We start from the raw sequence: 20,275 nt of genomic DNA, 5'->3' as shown, positions 1-20,275 counted from the left end.
ATAAAAATAAAAAACTAAATTTAATTAAATATAATACTTGAAAAATAAAATAAAATTTAAAATTTAAAACTTTTTAATTATTAAAATTAATAGTTTATAATTATTTAAAATAATTATATTGAATTAAATTTAGCTTAAAAAGTATTATAGCAGAGATTTAAAAATTATTTTAATTTAGTTAATTTTAATTTAAAAAAATTAAAATTATAAAATTATAAAATTATAAAATTATTTTTAGAAGGCTATTTCCTATTTGGAACTAGCTTACTTTTCAAACTAATCTAACTTCAAAGTTTAATATTATACTATTAAGCTAGAAGTATTTTTTTTTAAAAATAGTTTAAGATAAAAAATTTATATAATAAAAAAAATTAAAAAAAATTAAAAAAAAAATTTTTCAGCTAGGGATTGAACTCAGGTACTTAAATACTTATAATATTTATATATTTTTTAATTGAATAATAGCTTTTCAAATGGTATATTGTTTAAAATAAAAATTTTTTATTTTTTTATATATCTTTTTGTTTTTATTTTTTTTATTTTTAAAATAATTTTATACTATTTTAAATTAATTAAAAATTATTTTTAAAAAAAAGTTTTAAAATTTTTAAATTATTTTAAAAATATTTTATAAACATTTAATAATATTTTAATAATATTATTTTTAATTATTAAATATAAATTAAATTAAATTCTAATTATTTAATATAAATATAAAATAACTAAATATATATATATATAATTAAAATAATATAAAATGAATTTATATCTATTAATTATAAATTAATACTATTTTTAATATTTTAAAATAATTTAAAAATTTATATTATTTATATATAAGTATTATTTAATTTAAGATAGAATATAGTTACTTTAAATTTTACTTGTATAGGCTATCTATATATAAGTCTAAAAAATATAATTCTATCTATAATTTTACTCAAAGTCTAGTCTATTTATTACTATCCTGCTCTTAAACAAAAAAAATAGAAAAGTTTTATTACAAAAAGTAAAGAAAAAATTTTTTACTTTAAAGTTATTATATACTAGAAAAAACTAAAACCACTTACTAGAATATTTAAATACTATTAAGGTAATATTAAAAATATAGTTACTACATTAAGAAAAATAATATTAATAAAAAATACTATAAGACTAGAATAATTTTTTAAAAAAAATACTTTTTAAAATCTTCAAAATCAAAAAAACCAGACTCTGGTTTGTAAAAAAACTAAAAAAACCCAAACTTTAATTTTTTTTATTACTTTTATTATTTTCATTCTATCTATTTTTATTATTTTCTTTGTATTACACTATTATTATCTTTTTTCTTTTATTTTAATAAATAATATCTAATATTAGCTTGATTAATTTTAGAGTAACTTTTAAAAACTTAATATACATTTTATATATTTTAACTATAAATTTTATTATAGCTTTAAAGCTACATGCAATATAAATAACTAAATAAACAATACTTAATATTATTAGAATATATTATTTAACTATAGATAGAATTTATATTTTGTACTAGATTTTTCATCTATATTTTATATAGAAATAATAGCTAAATTTTAATTATTAAGTTTAAATATAATTCCAAAAATTAATTTTAAGCCTTTATAAATATAAAATTTACATTTTAAATTAAATTATGATAGATTTAAAAAATACTTTTAAATATTTATATAGTTTTAAAATATTCTAAAAGTATTTTATATTATTTAATATAATTTAATATTATTATCAAGCTATTAAAAACTTTAAATTAAATATGATATTATAAATAAAAATTCAACTTTTTACTTGAATATACCCCTAAATTCAATACTTTATAAAAATATACCTATTAAATGTACTATTTACTATGATATATCTACTAAATAATAAATTACTATTATATACCTTAACATTTTTCACATAATTACTATGATATATCTTTATGGATTGTGTAAATAAAGTTTTAATTTCTAGTATAATCTTATCTACAGTAGAGCTTTATCTGGGTTAACTATCTCCAACTATGTACCCTTATATTAAAGTTAATATAAAATTTTCTACAATCCTAAATACTAAAAATGCTGTTTTAGCATAGACTATATACTATGATAAATTATTCAAGATCAAAAAAGTATTATCTACTATCTGGCTAATGATTTATTATGATGATTCCTGTCCTTTTTGCATTAAAATTAATATTTACAATGGATAATTAAGAATCTCAAAAAGAATTGACTATACCTGTCTACTAGAGACTCATTTTAACTTCTAAATGATCTATAGACAATTATATTTAGTATAGCAATATTGCAAAACAATTGTAAATGATTAGGAGACTAGACTTTAAACCATTGTTAGTCTTGAAAAAAGACAGGCAGGAAACTATATATCATATATGTAGACATGATAGACTAGAGAGAGAATCTATCATACTCTTGAAGGAGATGAGTGAGCAACTTACCACTATATTCCTTTACTATTTGTATTGATAAAGGGAAAAAAGAACAGTAATGAGTACTATTGTACTATAAAATATGTACTACTAACTTCTACTTGATTTGCAAGAGCCTTTATTGCTTTTAAATTAGCAATTGAAGACTTTTAAACATGTCAAGAGTTCATTGCACTAGATGGAACTTATACTTATAATTAGTATTTCATAATACTCATGTTAGCTATTACCATTGATAGAGACAACAATATGCTACCCTTGACATAAGCTTTGGTTAGAGTCAAAACACTTGAAAACTAGCAATGGTTTATGCAGTATCTCAAGGCTGCTTTTGACTATTTCAATGTCATTAATTTCTTTTCTTTGATATTTATTAGCAACAGAGACAAGGAAATTGTAAAAGGAGTTGAAACTTACTTCTTATATTCTTATTATAATTATTACTACTAGCATATAGTTAATAATGTTCAGCAGCAATATAGGCTGGCATGCTACAATCTCTTTTGAGGTACTACAAAAGTCTACTTGCAGTTAGCATTTAATGATGTAATGCAAAAGATTATACAAGAAAAGCTAGAATATACTACTTATTAGTATAATATACTACTTGAAAAGTAGTTCAATTACACATTTTCATGACTCTAGTATAACTATATAACCTCTAACATAATTGAATTTATAAACAATAAGCTATCTAAATCATGTAAAAAATCTATGCTTTAGCTATTGCAAGATGTCTAGACAATTACCATAATATATATCTATTAACAAGCACATAGTTAGCAAGAAAATCAATACTATATAGACTATACTATAACATACTTGAATCATAAAAATAAGAGAGCTTAGCAAATGTATGTCATATGCTTAGATACTGAGGAAGAAATAGTTGTTTTATCTAACAAAAACAGTTATATAGTTAGTCTAAATAGGGCAGAATCTACTTGTACCTGTAGTAGATTTTAGAATATAGATATATTCTGTCAACATGTATTGACAATATGCTATCATTAACACCTGAACTCATAGTCATTTGTTAGTTCTGTATATATAATTAATATATATAGAAACTACTTATAGCAGGCCTATAAAGGCCATCTAATTGAAAAACCTGTAGAAGGATATACAAATTCTCCTACCTATAACTTATTGTCTTAAAGAGTGTCCTAGAACAAGGTACTATTAGAGAGAGTAGCCAGGTGCTTAGCAGAGGCATTGTATATACTATAGGGATATATACTATAATTAAAAGACATGTAAAGCTATTATTAAATGATAGACCCTTACTAACTAGTAGAAAATTCTATTAGATAGCTAAATAGACTATATAGATCCTGTATTACTATAAAATTAGCCTCAATTTATAATATAGAATGTAAGGGTATACTATAGTAATTGTTAAAGATGAGGTATACTATAGTAAATAGTGCATTTAGTAGGTACATTTTTGTAAAGTATTGAATTTAGAAGTATACCCAAGTAAAAAGTTAATAAAAATTATATTTAATAATTTTAAATAATTTTATTTTAATTTTAATATATAAATATATTTTATATAATTATAAAATATATTTAAAAAATTTCAAAATAATTAGAGTATTTAATTTTAAAAATTAAGTATAAATTATATTAATTTTTAAATATTTATATTTAAGTTAAATAAATTATATATATATATATATATTTAAAATAAATATATATTAATCTTTATTTATTAATAATAAATTTATATAATTTATATAATTTTTTAATATTTTTAAATAATTTAAAAATTTATACTATCTACATGTAAGTAGTTTTTTATTCTATTTAATATTTTTGCATTAATATATTCTATAGTAGACTATTTATTTAGTCAAGTAAAAGAAAAATTTTAATTTTAAATAATTGTACTAATACTAAAAACTCTTAATATAAGATACTAGAAAAAATCAAGGTTAGTCAACTTTTAGTCTTAGCTTTTTATATATTATATTCTACTTTCAAGTACATATAAATCTATTTTAATTTATCTTATACTTATATAAACTTATTTTACTTTCAATATAACTTTTTAGTACTTAACAGTACCCTAGACAGATTGAACATTCTTTTCTGGCAGGATATTTGACTTGATCATAAAAGATAGTGGTTGCTCAGCCTTCTTGTATGAGAATTCCATACTATAACACTGACTAAAAGGTAATTTAGGTAACAGCTGTAGAGGTTCTACCCTCTAGACTGGAAATTAACATCAAGAATGGGAAGATCTCATGCATTGAATGGATCTGGTAGGCTCCGATGATACAAATGTCATAGACGCTGAAGGCACATATATTGCACCTGGGTAAATCCTTGGTCTCAATTTCCTCACCCCATAGGCTTTAGCTGACCCCCGGACAAAGTAGAGTCGATTTGCATGTGCATGTAGAGCAAGACAATGCTCCGACCGGTGACACCTGGAAAACGGGCTTGCAGTCCGCAGTTACAGGTGGAAACACGACCATCATAGCATTGGTAACACGAAAGCGTTACGTGGATAGCCTTGGTCAGCTTTGATGGAATATCATCGACGCGCCAGCAACAATGCCTATTGCAACTATGGGTTTCATTCCATTCTCACACAAACCGGACGGACAAAATTCTGCCGGAAGAATTTAAGTGTGAAACTTTATATGATGTACGAACCAATGAAGCTCGGTGACAGGGATATCTTGGGTATAACGATGCAGACAAGAAAGCTTGGGATGACAACTATGGTACATGCAGAGAATATTGATATGATTGATCTAATATTAAGGTCCGTCCATGTAACTATTAAATCCTTGTCATATTTGGATAGTGTTAATCTTTCTGGATACAGACGACTTGAAGAGCATGGACACACAGATCCATTCTTTCACTCGGTCGCGCGACCTCAAATCGCCGAGAACGAGGCTACATATCGTGTCATAAACCTCTCGGAGCGTACAAATACGCCTATTCTCATCCTACATATGTCGTTGCGCGCAGCAGCGAAGCATGTTGCCAAAGCGCAGAGACGATTACTTCCCGTTTACGCGGAAACTTGTCCCACCAATCCCGCAAACTATACGGCTTTGGACACCGCAAGGGTAGCCTGCTTCCTGGATTTGATGCTGATGTTGTGATTTGGTACCCTGACAACCAGTCCGGCTCGGATAATAAAATAGGGTTTACTATTCAGCAAATAAATCTCCATCATCGAATCGACTACACTCCGTTTGAAGGAATCCGGGTCAAGAATTGGCCACGGTGGGTTTTTTTGAGAGGAAAGCTTGTCTTGGATCGTGATTACAGTGGCGTAACTGGCGAAAAGGGATTTGGGCAATACTTGAAACGTGGTCCATCAAGTATAACCGTAGGAAGGACAGATACGCAAGCTGTGGGAACACTCAAAGGAGAACGAGACCCATGGACATAAGCTCCAAAGATTATGTCGAAATTAGTTGCATTCTGAAAAAGAAAACGGGGGCAATCCATATGCCTATTACCTTATTCAATACAAGAACGCCCCCCAACTTGGAAGGCTCATGGTGTCCCATTGTATCCAACCGGATAGTGGACAAATTTTTCTTACCTGACTGACTTTTCTCAAGCCAGAGCCCGGCTAGTGAAGGTACTGGAGCTTATTAGGAGCGTTCCATCCGATGTCGCTATCGCTCCCGCGATGTTTTGTTGGCGGCCTAAAGGTCAGTTATTCGCCGTCATCCTGGACCATGCAATGGATTATTGGCTGCTTATCTCTGCCCAGAGTCTCAGGATCAGTGCTATTAGCAAAAATATGCTCAACCTGACGATAACATACCATGTAGCGAAGCTGCCAAGCAATCGCTACCGTAATGCCAAGGAAGCAGATGTCCACGTCAACGAAAATTGAGGTTTTTTCTTTCTTTGTCTTTTTCTTTTTTTGGCGAAGCAATCATTATATATAAATATATATATATATATATATATTGCATGGTGTAGGAAAATTTGTGTGATTGCAAACCAATACTATTGTAAGTATCAGTGGATCTATTTACTGCGTTTACGTTTCAACATGAGCATAGTCCAGATTGACATGCTCGCACTAGCGGGCAATCCAAACTATTTCTCTACCTTAACAGCAACTAATATCACACAGCCAGCAATTTCACTTCTCTCGTACAATTCAGCTTTCGAGGCACAGGTTATTGGCCAGAATGCAACGGCAAGGAACATTGCTGACCTACCCTGGCAAGCTTTCCATGAAGCTGGCATTTATCATAAGGCTTCAAACTCACTTTATGTGACCTCCAATTTTGAGTCGATTGAGGACAACATCAACATTACAGTAGTCTCCCTCGAGGACTATTCAATTACATCGACGCAATTTCCGGACCTGTGGGAAGCAAATGGCGGCACGTCATACTACCCGCCTGGCTCCGACATGAGCCAGACTCCTCCTCAACAGATCTACTGTGATCAAGGAGACTTGAATCATTATTCCAGCCTTGTTGCTGTCGATCCTTCAACAAACATATCTAAAGTCATCCTGACAAATTTTCTTGGGCGCAATTTCTCTTCTCTCAATGACGTCCGCCAGCACCCATATACAGGTGATCTCTGGATAACAGATCCTGACTACGGTCATGTCCAGGGTCTCCGTCCTTTGCCCGTCTTGCCGGGACAGGTGTACCGATTCGAGCCCGGCACCGGGGTAATTCAAGTTGTAGCAGACGGCTTTGTGAAGCCGAATGGTTTGGTATGGCACATCATGCACTCCGGCTGTTCAGATAGCTTTCCAATATCAAACCTTTCGGCTTGACAGAAGCTGACATCTTTGCAATCACTAGGAGTTTTCACCGGACTATAAAACGGTCTACATCACGGACACTGGTGCTGTGCAATATAACCTAAATTTAACCGGGCCAAGTACCATATACGCCTTTGACGTCACCCCTGATGAGAAGCGTCTTGTGAATCGACGTGTATTCGCCTTCGTTGATAGCGGCATTCCAGATGGCATCCATACCGATACCGATGGAAATGTTTGGGCGAGCTGTGGTGACGGGGTACACATATGGAATCCCGAGGGCATCTTGCTGGGAAAGATCTTCGTTGGCGAGACAAGCAATAATTTTGCATTTGCTCCTGGCAAGGTGTTCGTATTTAGCAACAAACGACTATGGGTGGTTGAGAATATCAAGGCCCAAGGGAGGGAAGTTTGCAAGGACTTCGGTGTCGGTTGTTCGTCGCCACGTCGACATTGACGGCACATGGAATAACATGTGTTACCATCCGCGGGCCAAAATCTGGATCAAGTGACAATGCATTTACAGGAGAAACATATCAAGGCGCGGGCAAGGTTAATGGTAAGCTTATGGGCATCTATCCATAGTCGTCTGACTAGATGTCGTGAAAGAGAAAAGATAGAAGAGAACGGATTTTTTCGAGTTTAAGATATGATGGACAGCAACTTTTCAATTTGCCCCTGTGGTTTCCCGTAGAGACTGACAAGGGCTAAAAAATGCTGAGTAGCACTTACTTCCAAAATAATTTTCTTTTGCTGGTTCTACGACTATGATTTAGAGAGTTGAAAGCAAGTAATTGATAGTCAAATTCCTTTTGCAGACATGCTTCACCTGTTCAGAGGGTTGTAATAAGGCAAATCTCGCCCAAGCGATGTGATTGATAAGCATCGCTGGGGCTGGTTATCCAGCGGGACGGCAACGACGGCCGAACTAACGGGTGTTAATCGCGGCCAAATTTATCTCGCCAATAATGATGATGCATGTCTGGATTAGCGGTTTCCCGTATATACCTTAGTGATGCAATATCAAGTATCAATTATTGAAAAGCGGTGGTCCAAAACAGATTGAGACAAAGTCTGAATACTGATACGTGATGTAATCATTAGTTGACCGAAAAAAAGATTATCTAAAACAAGTCAATCTATGTTTATTTAGAGAAGAAAGACGACCACATTGGAGTCGCTGTTGAACGTAGCTTCCATTTTTAAGTTTCTATATTTAAGAGACCTAAGAGACGCTGAACCCGTTCCTTTCAAGATTCAGAGTTTTTTTTTAACACAAAGCCTCCTATTATTTTGCATTTTGCTTTTGATATCATACAACTGTTTGACGAGACATTGTACAGTGGAGTAAATTAAAAGTCTCGAAAAGATGACTACCGCTGCATAAACCGCAATCATGGAAGGCACAACGGGGGTTCTCGGGGGTAAATTGATGCTTTCCTAAGGAATCAGCTGAAGACTTTGGGGAGGAAAAGAGGTCAATTCAATGAAATACCAATCATTGACCTTTCACCGATGACATCTACTTCGGCTACACTAGCAGACATGGACGATCTCATTTCTGAGGTGCGAGATGCTTGCGAGCGGTTTGTATTCTTCTTGATTAAAAATGATGGAATCGATTGGGGTATCACTGAAAACTCGTTCCTCGCCCTCGAAGAATTTTTGGTTTACCCATGGAGAAGAAAATGGAAGTTCACCAATCAAAGTCACCTTCGTATCAAGGCTACGAGCAACATTACTATACGAACGTCGACAGACTTGGCAAAGGCGGTACGTCAACAGATCAATTTACAAAAAAATTTCGTCGCTGATATTCAAGTGTTTAATAGGTTTGAAGGAAGCCATGACTGTCAGGCATGACCGGAATGCCGACGAGAAGGGGGTGGGAGATATGATGCCTGAAGTTCTGAGACGAACTAACCTATGGCCGAATCCCAGAGACGCGCCCAAATCCAGGCCTGTTATAGAAGCACATAGAGCTGCTTGTCTTGATGAGAAGGCTGGCTGGAGTGGTTGCCGTCGCTCTTGGCGAGAAAGAAGACTTCCTTGAAAAAAAAAAAAAAAAAAAAAAACCCCCCGCATATCCAATCGTCTCAATTCGCGCCTTGTACTATCCCCCGCAGGAACCATCGGACGACGAGACGACCGGTCTAGGTGCGCATACTGATGTTCAATGTAGGTGAAAATGCACTTCATCGGAGACTGCTCTATCACGCACTGATCTTGAACAGTGGTGACTATGATTGCACAAAAGCCATTCGATTCTCCAGGTCCGGAGGTTCTTAATGCTGCGGGCCGGTGGATCTCTCCAAACCTTGAACCCGAAACATTCGTATTTAACCTTGGAGACATGATGGGACGTCTCACCAATCACCAGTTTCTCGCCACTGTTCATCGAGTTATAAATAAGACGGGGAAGCCTCGTTATTCGCTCCCTTTTTTCTTTGGCCTGAATAACGATGAGTCGACCACGACGCTCCTCCAGTTTGTAACATTGCCTTTCCTATGCACAAGTCCTTTGGTTATTCAGGGCCCCCAGCATTGTCGGTATTAATATGTGCAAACAGGGCTTTTCACTTGCACATTTTGCATCGCTCGAGTAACAGTAAGACTCAGTTTCAAATCATATTACGGCAATGATCGTTCGATTGTTTATCAGATAAATATCATGCATTGACGTTTCAGCCATCTCACAAATTTTATTACGGGTTGAGCAGCTGCTCGGCCCCCTGGCCCCCCCTGAACCTTCATTATTTGATACGCATTGACCAGCCTGTCACATCCTTGAATCGAGGCCTTGGCCTGCAACGGGCAGTGGCTGAAGATATATTTTGCTCAACATATATACGATAAACAGACTATTCGGCCAGCTTATCTATGCCAAAAGGAGCAATAATTCGCAAGAGGAGAAACCACATATTTTGTCAGAACAAAAACCCCATTGCCCACTAAGAAGGTCTAAATTGTAGTATTCTTGAATAGAATCGGAAAATTGTTTTAAACAGCACTGCATTGCTGCTGATCCAGCTCCTATTGAGGGTTATATATTAATAATTTTGAAGTGCCTTCGGTTTCCAGGTCATTTTATGTTTTTATGTTCCGTACTTCAAGTTTGAGATCATGAATCATGATGTCCTCCAGTTTGGGTGAAGTCCTCTGGGCCGAGCCACCCATTACCAAAGCTGAGAGGCGGCTTGTTATCAAGCTCGATTGGTGTATTATAATATTTGTCTGCTTAATGTATTGGATAAATTAGTTCGTTACGAGTCCTGATAATTCCATTTCAAAGATGCTAAGGAGATTGAGAACAGTCTTGACCGCTCGGTGAGCACAAACTCGTCGATCTTCAATGAAATCTTATCCTGATTTTTGTAAAAAAAATCTCAGCAATGCCTATGTATCAGGGCTCAAAAAAGATCTACGCATGCATGGAACAGAGCTCAATCAGATAAACTCCGGTAAGCAATGTTGTTTCTGGATTTACATTTGAATAACTTGTTGATTGGAACAGTCAGTTTTTAATGTGGGATATACTATGGCGTAAATTTCAAATAAAGTAGCCCTGCAAAGAGTCTCACCTCACTTATGAATGACAATTGCAATGGCAATTTGGGGCATTTTAACATTTGCAACTGCCTTTGTCACGAACTGGCACCAGATAAGGATGATCCGTATCTTCGAAGCAATATTTGAATTTGCAACGTTCGTTGGAACCCACTATGTCCTCGGCAGCTGGTACAATTATGAGGAGATTGGAAAGCGCACAGTCATCTTCGCTGCTTCTGGTGTTGCGGGGAATATGTTTTCTGGCATATTGCAAGGAGCCATACACACAAACCTGAATAGGGTTACCACCCATACTTGCCTTCTGCAAACAAACGAGCTGACGTCCTGCCAACGGATGGGCTTCGTGGACTAGCCGGTTGGTGTTGGTTCATATCATTAATTTACCGATCACTATGCCCGTCGCACTACTGGGGTAGGCAAAATATTTCAAATATAACCGTGCGAGCTTGTTGAAAAGCAGATTTCCTGTTTCCCCAGGTCACCCAGCCACCACGAAGAGTAAGATTCTCATCTCCGAGGAGAAATAGCTAACGCTGGAGCGTCTACCGGAAGTGATTACCACGAGGGGCGTCTTGGGTCGAACTCTCTTCCGCCGTGTGTTCCTGAGCTGGGAGTTTTGGGTCTTGCCCATTTTCGCTGCTATTCAGGGCGACACCGAAATATTTGCGGATAATGCTTGCCTGGCGCTATATCTCAAATATCTGGGCACATATTCCATCAAACAAGTCAAGTATATTCCCACAGCTGTTTACGGTATTGGCATCGTTTCAATTTTGTGCTGCACCTGGTACTCAGACTGGTTCAGACATTCTGGAGGAAGACGGCATACGGGGGTTTTCTTAGCAAGGATGGCCGTAATTAGCAGAGCGATCATGCTCAAGCCTCCGGACCGCAAAGTTCTTTGCATTGTTTCTCAAAGTGGAGCTCGGATACCGCGGCGTTCTTTATGCCTGGGCGAATGATTTGATGCGAAACGAGCCATCGTGATTGGAATAATGAACGCCCTGAGTAAGTGTGCTATAATTTCTGTCGCGCTCCTTTCCAGCCAACTATTTTCGTGAAGTTATTGCGTTTTATATTTGGTGGTCATTAATTTTCTACAACGCTGCACAAGTTCCTGAATGGCACATTGGCAGCATTGCCGGGATTGTCAACGCTATTGCCATGATGGTTAGCCTCGGAGCGGTCGTTCACTTCTCGAGCGGAAGACCAAGCTGCAAGTAATTAATAGCACTGCTGATGACGCTCGCGCGGCTGACGGCACCGTGGAAAATATTGAGAAAACTCCAGGAAGGCAGTAGATGTGTGAAAGCCTCAATACTTTGGCCACTTTCCAACACCTGCTTATATAAGGTGTTATTTGGCGAAGACAATGCGGGTTCGTTTTGATCTCGATAAGTACAGAGCTGAGGTTATACTCTGGTCCGTATGTTTGTCAAGATACCGGGTGATGGTAGATGTCTTTTGTCCAAAGGTTGCGTTGCCATTAAAAAAACAAATAAAAATTTCATATAGGCAAAGGATCATAGTCATGCAAAAGGCATGCAAGAGAAAGCTGAATTAATGATTTAAGTCGCTATAGTAAAGAAGAATATTTGAAATTGAGATCCATCCATAAAGATATTTTGCTCATCTCAATCTAGTCCCAGCTGCTCAAAGTCAGCACTGACACCAAAGACCCGAGGATAACGAGAGAGAATAAGAACAGATATCGAAACTTACCCAGTATCCTTCTGGCGAACAATACCACCTTCACTGCCTGTCTGCTTTCCCTAATCCCAAGTGTCAATGGCTGCTCACCGCCCAAATGCGTAAAGATGGGAACATACCGTCTTCTGTCCTTCCACCACCAAGCGATCAAGCTGAAAGAACTGACTAATAATGGTTTGTCTCTGCAAATATTAAGTATGTTGATTAGCACAGCGTCAAGCACTCGGCTGGAAGATGTATCCCCTTCACATGAAATGCGCACACGTTCCGCCCCGAATAGATCTGAACCCCAGACCCTAAGAAAAGCCGCGAGCAAACCAAATCCAACTACCTGGAGATTGCAGAAGCCACAGATTGGTAAAATTTACCTTCAAAACTTGCAGATCCTTCAGTCCCTTTTGAATCAGCTCCTGCACCCGTCTCGGATCGGTCTCAGCACGGTGTTCATGAAAGGCATCGATTGCTCTCCGCTTCGCATATTCTCGAAAGTTGTAAGCGGCAAATTGCTTGGACTGTCTTAGCAGTGAACGGTACTAGAAGAGTTAGAGGATACATTAGTTTCGTCTTATTGACCAGACTGGAGTCCACGAGAGCAGTGATGATTTATATATGCTTATTGCCGCGATAAGATTCTGAAATTCGCCTCAAGTTAACCTACAAGAGAACGGGCTTGAAATGCCGTTTCACTTCCAACTGCTGCCACCGACATTACAAAAGTTCTCTGAAGGGAAATGCGATGATGGGATATGAATAATAAGCAGCGTCCCGAGTTGAGAGACGGGTTTAAGTCGGAAATTGTCGTCAATCCGCCACGGAGGAGTTGGTACTTTGGCCCACTTGCCTCACGTCCAATCTGCGTAGTCGAGCGCAATCCGAAGTTCGAAAGCAAGACTAACACTCCAGGTGTTACGAAAGGTCTCAAGGTGACAAAATGAAGCTCGAGCAGAAACCTACCGGGCCGAGGGGACCTGTCTTGTATGACGATCTTCTTTAGAACAATTTTCGCTAAACCCCAGATTAATAACACTTATAGGGAACCCGATCACTGATAACCACCATGGGCCCCGAAATAAATTTCTTGGGCACTTCGGGCTTAGATACCAGATACGCACCGTCGCTCTCTACGAAATATATTTAGAATCTCCTAAAGACTTGAGCGCATTGAAGAAAATTAGAAGACATTAGTCTAAATTTGTATTTTATTTGCTATCATACAATATTCGTAACCGCACTTTTTAGAAGCTTCATAGGCAAAATGTAATCTAGAATTTATCCAACAGTCCCTCGCTCTCCAACATTAGAATAATCTGGTGAACAATGCTCCGGACATTGTGCTTTTCGATGTCAACGACAAGGTCAGCTTTGGTCGGGGCCTCGTACGGGTCATCCACACCAGTGAAACCCTTGATCTCTCCTCGTCTAGCCTTAGCATAGACACCTCTCTTGTCAGTCCGTTCAGCATGCTCGAGAGAGGTAGCAACGTGCACGAGGTAGAAGCTGCCAAACTGGCTGACAGTTTCACGGGCTTGCTGCCGGCTGGCCTCATACGGGGCGATGGGGGCAGCAATAACGGCTCCACCAGCCTTGGTAAGCTCACCGGCGACGAAAGCGATACGCTGAATGTTCGTGTGACGATCTTGGCGGGTAAAGCCAAGCTCGGACGACAATTCATGGCGGACAGTTTCTCCTAAGAGCAATGAGACAGCTCTTCCGCCCTGTTGGTTCAGGGTGACCTGCAGAGCGCGAGCAATAGCATCCTTGCCACTGTTCTGGTAACCCGTAAGGAAGACCGTAAAGCCCTGCTGGAATCTGGGAGGGTGTGATTCACGAAGCACCTTAACTACTTCGGGGTAGGAGAACCACTCCGGGATCTCACGGCCCGTGCGGAGCCGATTGCGCAGCTCTAATCATAAATTAGCTTCTTGCAACCATATTTACTCGAATGTAATAAGATGGAGATCATACCCGTTCCACTAATATCCAAAGTGCGCGTGCCGGTAGGGACCTCATCCTTAGGACGGTACTCATCACTATCAGGAAGATAGGTCATCATCTGGAAGGGGACAACTTCAATTCCAAGCTCATCCTTGTATTTCTCGACGGCGTACTGTGCATCATACGGGCCGTAGAACTCCTCGCCTTTCGAATTTTTGCCTGGACCAGCGTGGTCACGGCCAACAATGAAATGAGTGGCACCATGATTCTTACGAATAATGGCGTGCCAAATGGCTTCCCTTGGGCCGCCCATACGCATGGCAAGAGGCAAAAGACCGAGAACGGCCATTCCATTGGGATACCGAGGCAGCAAAGCCTGATAGACCCGGACGCGAGTGAAGTGGTCGATATCACCTGGCTTAGTAAGACCAACAACAGGATGGATCAAGACATTAGCCTGTCGAGCTCGTGCAGCGCGGACGGTCAATTCACGGTGGGCACGGTGCATTGGGTTCCTTGATTCGTTAGCACAACCCCTTGGATTCCGATGCAGTTTTTGAGATACCTCGTCTGGAAAGCCACAACCCTGGTCCATCCAAGCTTCTCGAAGTGAGCACGCAACTCTGCGGGGGTATCTGCAGAGTTATTAGCATAGCCTCGCGGAAGTAACAAATATCAACGAAACATACAGCGAAGAGCCACATAATCGTAGTGATCCAGACGGTTGATGGCGTCCAGTTTGCCTCCAACATAGAACTCCTTTACTGTGTTGTAAAGATACTTGATCGCCGGGTGATCTTCATCCCCACCAAAGACGTGTTGAGCTTCCTTGTTCCTACAGTGCGTTAATATCTTCAGTGCCAGAAGTTCACAATGAGAAGCATACTTGTCGGGCCTGTAAACATCGTCTACAGTAATAATGGCCAGATTACTGTCATCACGGAAGTCGCGGAGGGTGATTCTTGCACCAGGCTTCACGCCCAGCTCTTCAATCGTCTCCCTTGAGATGTCCAAGTTGATAGGCATGCTGAAGAGGTTGCCGTCCGCGAGACGCGAGTCTGTGACAACGCTATCGGTACGTCAGCTGGCCGCAATTGTCAGAAAAGGCTCGATCGAACCTACCCATTATAGTCTTTCTCATTCAGGAAACCTGCAGAGCTCATGTCAATTCCAGAGCCAAATTTGCGCAAATTTCTTCATTGTAAACGATAACTGCTCGTACTCTTGCAAGTGCTAATCCCACAAAAAATGAGGTCCAGTGGGGTTGCAAGAATTGTAAAGAGAGTAAGGTTCAGAGAAGATCTATTTACCTTCGAGAGGAGAGAAGCCACCATTCAGGATCAGCTCCAAATCACACAACTGGCGCTCGGTCAGAACGATAGCAGGCAACCCCTCCGCCTCAGCAGCCAGCTGCTCTCGACGAGGGGCATCGCGCGCAAGGAGATCCTTCAGGATCCCTCCATGAGGCGGGTTTGCCATTTTAAAATTTGAAAGAGGAGTCTAAAGAAGGCTTTCTAGTCTGATGCAATGGATCAAAAGAGAGCCGACAGAAAAGTTGAAGGACGAGGCCTTAAGGGTGTGGATCAACCCCTCTATCGACCGCCGAAGAACGGAGGCGACGGTGCCAGTCGGCGGATTAACTGTCCAAAAGAATCTTCGGGTGCAGTCCGCGGATTATCCAATTGATAGACTTCTGAAAAGGAGCAAATCCTAAGGAGTAAGGTACGGAGTATAGAAGCTGATATTCATTACTGTACCATACAGATAATTTTTGATTCATGCGTAAGCTGTTATCGCCTTTTCCCGAGCACGTCATTCTGGGCTGGCACGCTATTCCATTGTTCGTGCTATACTCCGCCAACCAAACAAGCAACACTATGACCAAATGGAGTTGGTGCGGCCTAGCGAAAGGCTAGATTCCTGGATCCGACCCAATGGATTTCGCGTTCCTGACTTTTACTTTCCAAGGACAGGAACGTTTCGAGGAACCTGTATCGGCAACTGTAAACCTGGAGCGTGGTTTTAAAAAGTACGTACTGGTAGCTTTAGGAAGGAAACAAAAAAAAAAAAACTTATGAGGCAGGGAGGGGAATTAAAATCAAGGGTCGACGTTTCGATGAGCCGCTTGTACTGATAAATTCGAACTAGGTGCTCATCGAGCCTACACCTACCCATTTCATAGTCTCTTAGGAAGCAGTAAAATAAGGACGTTGCCCAATGCTGATGGTCCAGTCTCAGACAGTTGGCCCAGTGGTTTCATTCAATTTCACAGCCAGCTCACTGATTAGTTGTATCCCATTTTAAAATTAAGCGAACGACAATTAGGAATGAATTGCCATCAAGTGAAGCTGAGAAATATCTTGTATTGGGTCTTTAGTCTTGCCCGACTTTGAGGGAAGGGAGGGAATTCGTAAAATGGCCTTGATAGGGGTTTTCGGGTCTCTGAAATGAGACCCTGAATAGCTTGGAGCGTAGCTACCTATGCCAGGATCGAAGAAAGAGCCTGTTCGGCGATATTAAGCGCCAAGGCTCGATCTTGAGATGTCATGCTACTACCTTTGGCAGCCTCCTTTATCTTCTGCAGCCAGTTATACTGGTCGGCCTCAATCTCGGTGCACAGCTGTCTCAGCAATCTAGGAGCGAAGCGACCGCTGGCGTAAATAATTCCTTGTCGTCGACTTGCAAGAAGAACCACAACCAGTGTCAGAAAGAGCCGTGCATCATCTATCGACCCACGAAGTGTCCTGACCATGTCTCGAAGAATAGATAATTTGCGCGTTCTCAAAAGCTCTTCGTCGCACCATTGTATCTTCTCTTTCGTCGCAAACGTTTGCAAGCTCTGCAATAAGCCAGTCAATTTTCTTCCGGGATCGTCCTCAAGGTCATTGGAATTAAGAGATCGTTGAAGTTCTTCTATATGACGAGTGGCGGATTTCCCCCGCAAGAAAGATTCTGCTCGGGCTGTCTGTACTGTCTCCCTAAGGACGGAAGTCGTCATATATCCACAAAGGGCGCCTTGAAGTTCTGCACATAATTTTGCATCGTCCAAGGTTTCAATTGCAGAGTAATGAAGCTGAAATCTCACCATAACTTTCTCGCGCCATAAAGTCACAAAACGACACACCGCTTCGTCTTTCACCTTCTTTTTCTGAGAATTGAATGCAGTCTCCAGCCCAAGTTTGGTTTCTTTGTCGTAGATATCGGAAAGGACCTGAATGCTTACTGCTGGAAATTGTCGAACCTGCTTCTGCTGGACTTGTCGAATGGAAAATTTATCATCCGTGCCATTTTCGGAGCATATTCTTCCCTGCAATTCGGCCTGGACGCGAGCATCCTCCTTGAGGCTTTCGAGAAACGTTTTGTGGAAGAAGACACCGGATATGAGATGTACATCGCCAAGATTTACCCCTTGACGAAGTTGAGACCTTAAAGATGCATATATCTTCTCGTTCAGCCTTTTGGTATCCGTGACAGATAATTCAAAATCAGAGACCTAACAAACGTCAGAACTAGCTTGCAGCCCCAGAGCATCCCAAAAACAAAAGAACAAAACTCACGTCCAATGCAGCGAATCCATCATCCGCAACTGATTTGATGACCGAACGGACGAGGCTGTCATAGTCTAATTTCGCTATCGCTCTTTCCGATAAAATGACGACACGACTATCTCCTTCTTTCACCAAATAGTCCGACACGGAGACTCGATTTGGCAAACGTCTCTGCAGCTCGTCGACAGATACAGATTTGATGGCCCCTGCCTCGAGTCGGCGTATAAGAGTTTCCCTCAGCTGGTGCAAGTAGCATAGGGGAAAGAAGATGACATGGTCAGCCTCGGTGTGGAAGTACCCATCAAACGTCACTCTGGGATCCCGACTGATAGAGTCCATACACCATAAAAGGAAGGCTTGGGATGGAGCGCCAGTGAATTCATTGGAATTGGGCGAATAAGGTCTAAAATTAGTTAGCTAGATGCTAGAGACATGCCATGCCAAAAGAATACTGACCCGGTCGCAGATCGCAGCCGGTTGGTCAATTCTTGTTGCAGTGCTTCTTGGAAGCTTAGGCTGCAGAGCCATTCTTCCGAATATCCGGCATAAAAAAGGGTGTTATCATCACGTAGAAGCGGTCCCTCAGGGTCGCTCAAACCAGCATTCAGGCGCCGTACGAGTGTCCGAAGGCACGCAGCAGAAAGCCCATTTTCGTCGGTGAATTGCGCAATCTGTATGGGTGCAGTCTGAGAGGCATGCAGCAAACACTGTGCAATTTCTTGGTACGCAGGTCTACTCTCCACAGTTAGCATCTGCAGCTTTGACATTGGGCATGTGATGTTGTGTGGGCCCACAAAAGGTAGTGCAGACATGAAGGAACATAATGTCGCCTGACAAACAGGCAGCAATAAAGAAAGGCTTCGACATGGTGGCGGAAAGTAGTGATTCATACATACCTCGTGATGACGGCAGAGCCGCGATCAAGCGTCCAATCGGACAGGTCTTCTTCAGCAGGTAGGCAGCTTCGAATCTCCTCCTCACTTAGGTCAAGCGCCTCTGCAATATCAAAAACTGCAAAACTCCGCGATCCTATTCTCAAGTTACGCTTGATTAGGTTTAAAGCACAACAACACGCAAGAGAAGATGCGGCAACGTACCGGAGTCAATGGTCACCCTCAATTTTTCTCTAACATCCTCAGTTTTTAGCAAACCTACTCCTGAACGCAGTGGAAGTAAAAGCGAGCCTTCAGAGGTTGTGCAGACTTGACTTGGAGGGAAGTGTCCCAGCAGAACTTTCATATCCTCTTCGCCAAAGACAGGCCGATCAGGCTCTGTGGTGTCTCGAGTTGAGAAAATGCTGTGAAACAAGGAGTGGAGAAGAGATGCCATGGGGGAAGGCCGGGGTCATTGGCTCATCAATGATGTGGCCGAGCTAAAGCAGGATCTGTGTTTCGGATGGAAATGTTCAGATACTCCGGTATGAAAACAGAAGCTGCATCAGCAACACGCCTCTATTTGACTGAACTAGCAGGGGACAGGACGCAGCCTGACAGAGAGGAGCTTTATTGATAGACAAAGCGCCAGTATATGCGCCGACCCGTACAAACAGCGCTATCAAACGGCTTAAACAGGTATTTGACGCATTAGTCCAATCGCATATCAAACAGGTGTCGAGGCTAGATAATTGGATAATGAGTATATGCCTGTCCGAAGCTGCCAGATGCCGAGACAAACTTGTCCGGCTGTTTACTTTGCTCAACTGTGCAGTTAGGTGGGGGAAAAAGGAAGGTGAAGGGCCGCGCTGAATCCTGATTAAGCTAGCAGTTTAACGATATTTAGCGGATATGTACTGTTTCTTGGGCAGGACCTAAGGTAGGTTAGGTACCTTAGGCAGAATGATACTGGTTCAAGCGTTGCCTTCAAAGGCCCTTGCTCGGTTGGCATTCGAATGTCGCTGCACGTTCAAGGGACTTTGATGTTGATGATACAAGCAGTCGTATGCAGTACCGTCGGGATTAGAACTCCCAACTAGCGAAGTACTACTCCGTAAACGAGCGCCCCACGTAACGTACGGTCGAGGCGTTTGCCTTAGTTAAGGGATCCAGACAAGCAAAGATATTCCAGGGTCCCAAGGAATCGGCTCGTCCTCCCCCGCGGCTCTCGCGTGGAGTTTCTGCTAAATTAGCTACCAGGCTACGCGTAGGACAGCACAGCGTACTACTCTTAGCTTGTCAACTTAAATTTTGCGGGACAAGAAAAAAAAGGCTCTTTTTGCTGCCGGAGAAAGAGAGTAACTAGACAGAACGATCGTAGAAGCCGGTAATCGGCTCATGCCCGCCTGTCCCT

At 40.0% G+C, this 20,275-nt stretch overlaps 7 protein-coding genes across 7 annotated transcripts; 4 read left to right on the top strand and 3 right to left on the bottom strand.

Annotated features, from left to right (window-relative positions):
- Positions 1 to 4,762: 4,762 nt before the first annotated feature.
- L228DRAFT_50656 (Metallo-dependent hydrolase) lies at positions 4,763 to 5,662 on the top strand. The gene is made up of 3 exons (XM_018336655.1): positions 4,763 to 4,778; positions 4,840 to 5,231; positions 5,295 to 5,662. The coding sequence occupies exons 2-3, from the start codon at positions 4,990 to 4,992 to the stop codon at positions 5,578 to 5,580; spliced, it is 528 nt and encodes a 175-aa protein (XP_018184862.1). The 5' UTR covers positions 4,763 to 4,778; positions 4,840 to 4,989; the 3' UTR covers positions 5,581 to 5,662.
- An 829-nt stretch (positions 5,663 to 6,491) lies between these two features.
- Positions 6,492 to 8,156, top strand: L228DRAFT_225054 (calcium-dependent phosphotriesterase; the record flags this gene model as incomplete). The annotated part of the gene is made up of 2 exons (XM_018330366.1): positions 6,492 to 7,175; positions 7,267 to 8,156. 2 exons carry the CDS (start codon positions 6,492 to 6,494, stop codon positions 7,681 to 7,683), a joined length of 1,101 nt encoding a protein of 366 aa, XP_018184861.1. The 3' UTR covers positions 7,684 to 8,156.
- Positions 8,157 to 8,902: 746 nt separating this feature from the next.
- On the top strand, positions 8,903 to 9,206 carry L228DRAFT_271547 (hypothetical protein; the record flags this gene model as incomplete). Its single annotated transcript, XM_018335545.1, has 3 exons — positions 8,903 to 8,999; positions 9,059 to 9,111; positions 9,168 to 9,206. 3 exons carry the CDS (start codon positions 8,903 to 8,905, stop codon positions 9,204 to 9,206), a joined length of 189 nt encoding a protein of 62 aa, XP_018184860.1.
- A 119-nt stretch (positions 9,207 to 9,325) lies between these two features.
- On the top strand, positions 9,326 to 9,690 carry L228DRAFT_204488 (Clavaminate synthase-like protein; the record flags this gene model as incomplete). The annotated part of the gene is made up of 2 exons (XM_018329654.1): positions 9,326 to 9,404; positions 9,461 to 9,690. Coding segments are annotated over 2 exons (309 nt in total), but the record flags the coding sequence as incomplete, so codon positions are not given.
- Positions 9,691 to 12,514: 2,824 nt separating this feature from the next.
- L228DRAFT_215176 (iron-sulfur cluster biosynthesis protein Isd11) lies at positions 12,515 to 13,215 on the bottom strand (the record flags this gene model as incomplete). The annotated part of the gene is made up of 4 exons (XM_018330067.1): positions 12,515 to 12,568; positions 12,626 to 12,688; positions 12,875 to 13,039; positions 13,165 to 13,215. The coding sequence occupies 4 exons, from the start codon at positions 13,213 to 13,215 to the stop codon at positions 12,515 to 12,517; spliced, it is 333 nt and encodes a 110-aa protein (XP_018184858.1).
- A 496-nt stretch (positions 13,216 to 13,711) lies between these two features.
- Positions 13,712 to 16,231, bottom strand: L228DRAFT_251435 (sulfate adenylyltransferase). Its single transcript, XM_018333557.1, has 7 exons — positions 15,752 to 16,231; positions 15,564 to 15,591; positions 15,328 to 15,510; positions 15,131 to 15,276; positions 15,007 to 15,076; positions 14,472 to 14,956; positions 13,712 to 14,409 (listed from the first exon to the last, which is right to left on the bottom strand). The coding sequence occupies exons 1-7, from the start codon at positions 15,918 to 15,920 to the stop codon at positions 13,769 to 13,771; spliced, it is 1,722 nt and encodes a 573-aa protein (XP_018184857.1). The 5' UTR covers positions 15,921 to 16,231; the 3' UTR covers positions 13,712 to 13,768.
- A 689-nt stretch (positions 16,232 to 16,920) lies between these two features.
- L228DRAFT_271544 (hypothetical protein) lies at positions 16,921 to 19,318 on the bottom strand (the record flags this gene model as incomplete). The annotated part of the gene is made up of 5 exons (XM_018335544.1): positions 16,921 to 17,934; positions 17,999 to 18,392; positions 18,446 to 18,721; positions 18,886 to 19,018; positions 19,087 to 19,318. 5 exons carry the CDS (start codon positions 19,316 to 19,318, stop codon positions 16,921 to 16,923), a joined length of 2,049 nt encoding a protein of 682 aa, XP_018184856.1.
- Positions 19,319 to 20,275: the final 957 nt, after the last annotated feature.

The sequence above is a fragment of the Xylona heveae genome (genome assembly GCF_001619985.1).
Source record: "Xylona heveae TC161 unplaced genomic scaffold L228scaffold_14, whole genome shotgun sequence".
Taxonomy (NCBI): Eukaryota; Fungi; Ascomycota; class Xylonomycetes; order Xylonales; family Xylonaceae; genus Xylona; species Xylona heveae.
The sequence above is the reverse complement of the archived record's forward strand: the minus strand, read 5'-3'. Positions and strand labels throughout refer to the sequence as shown.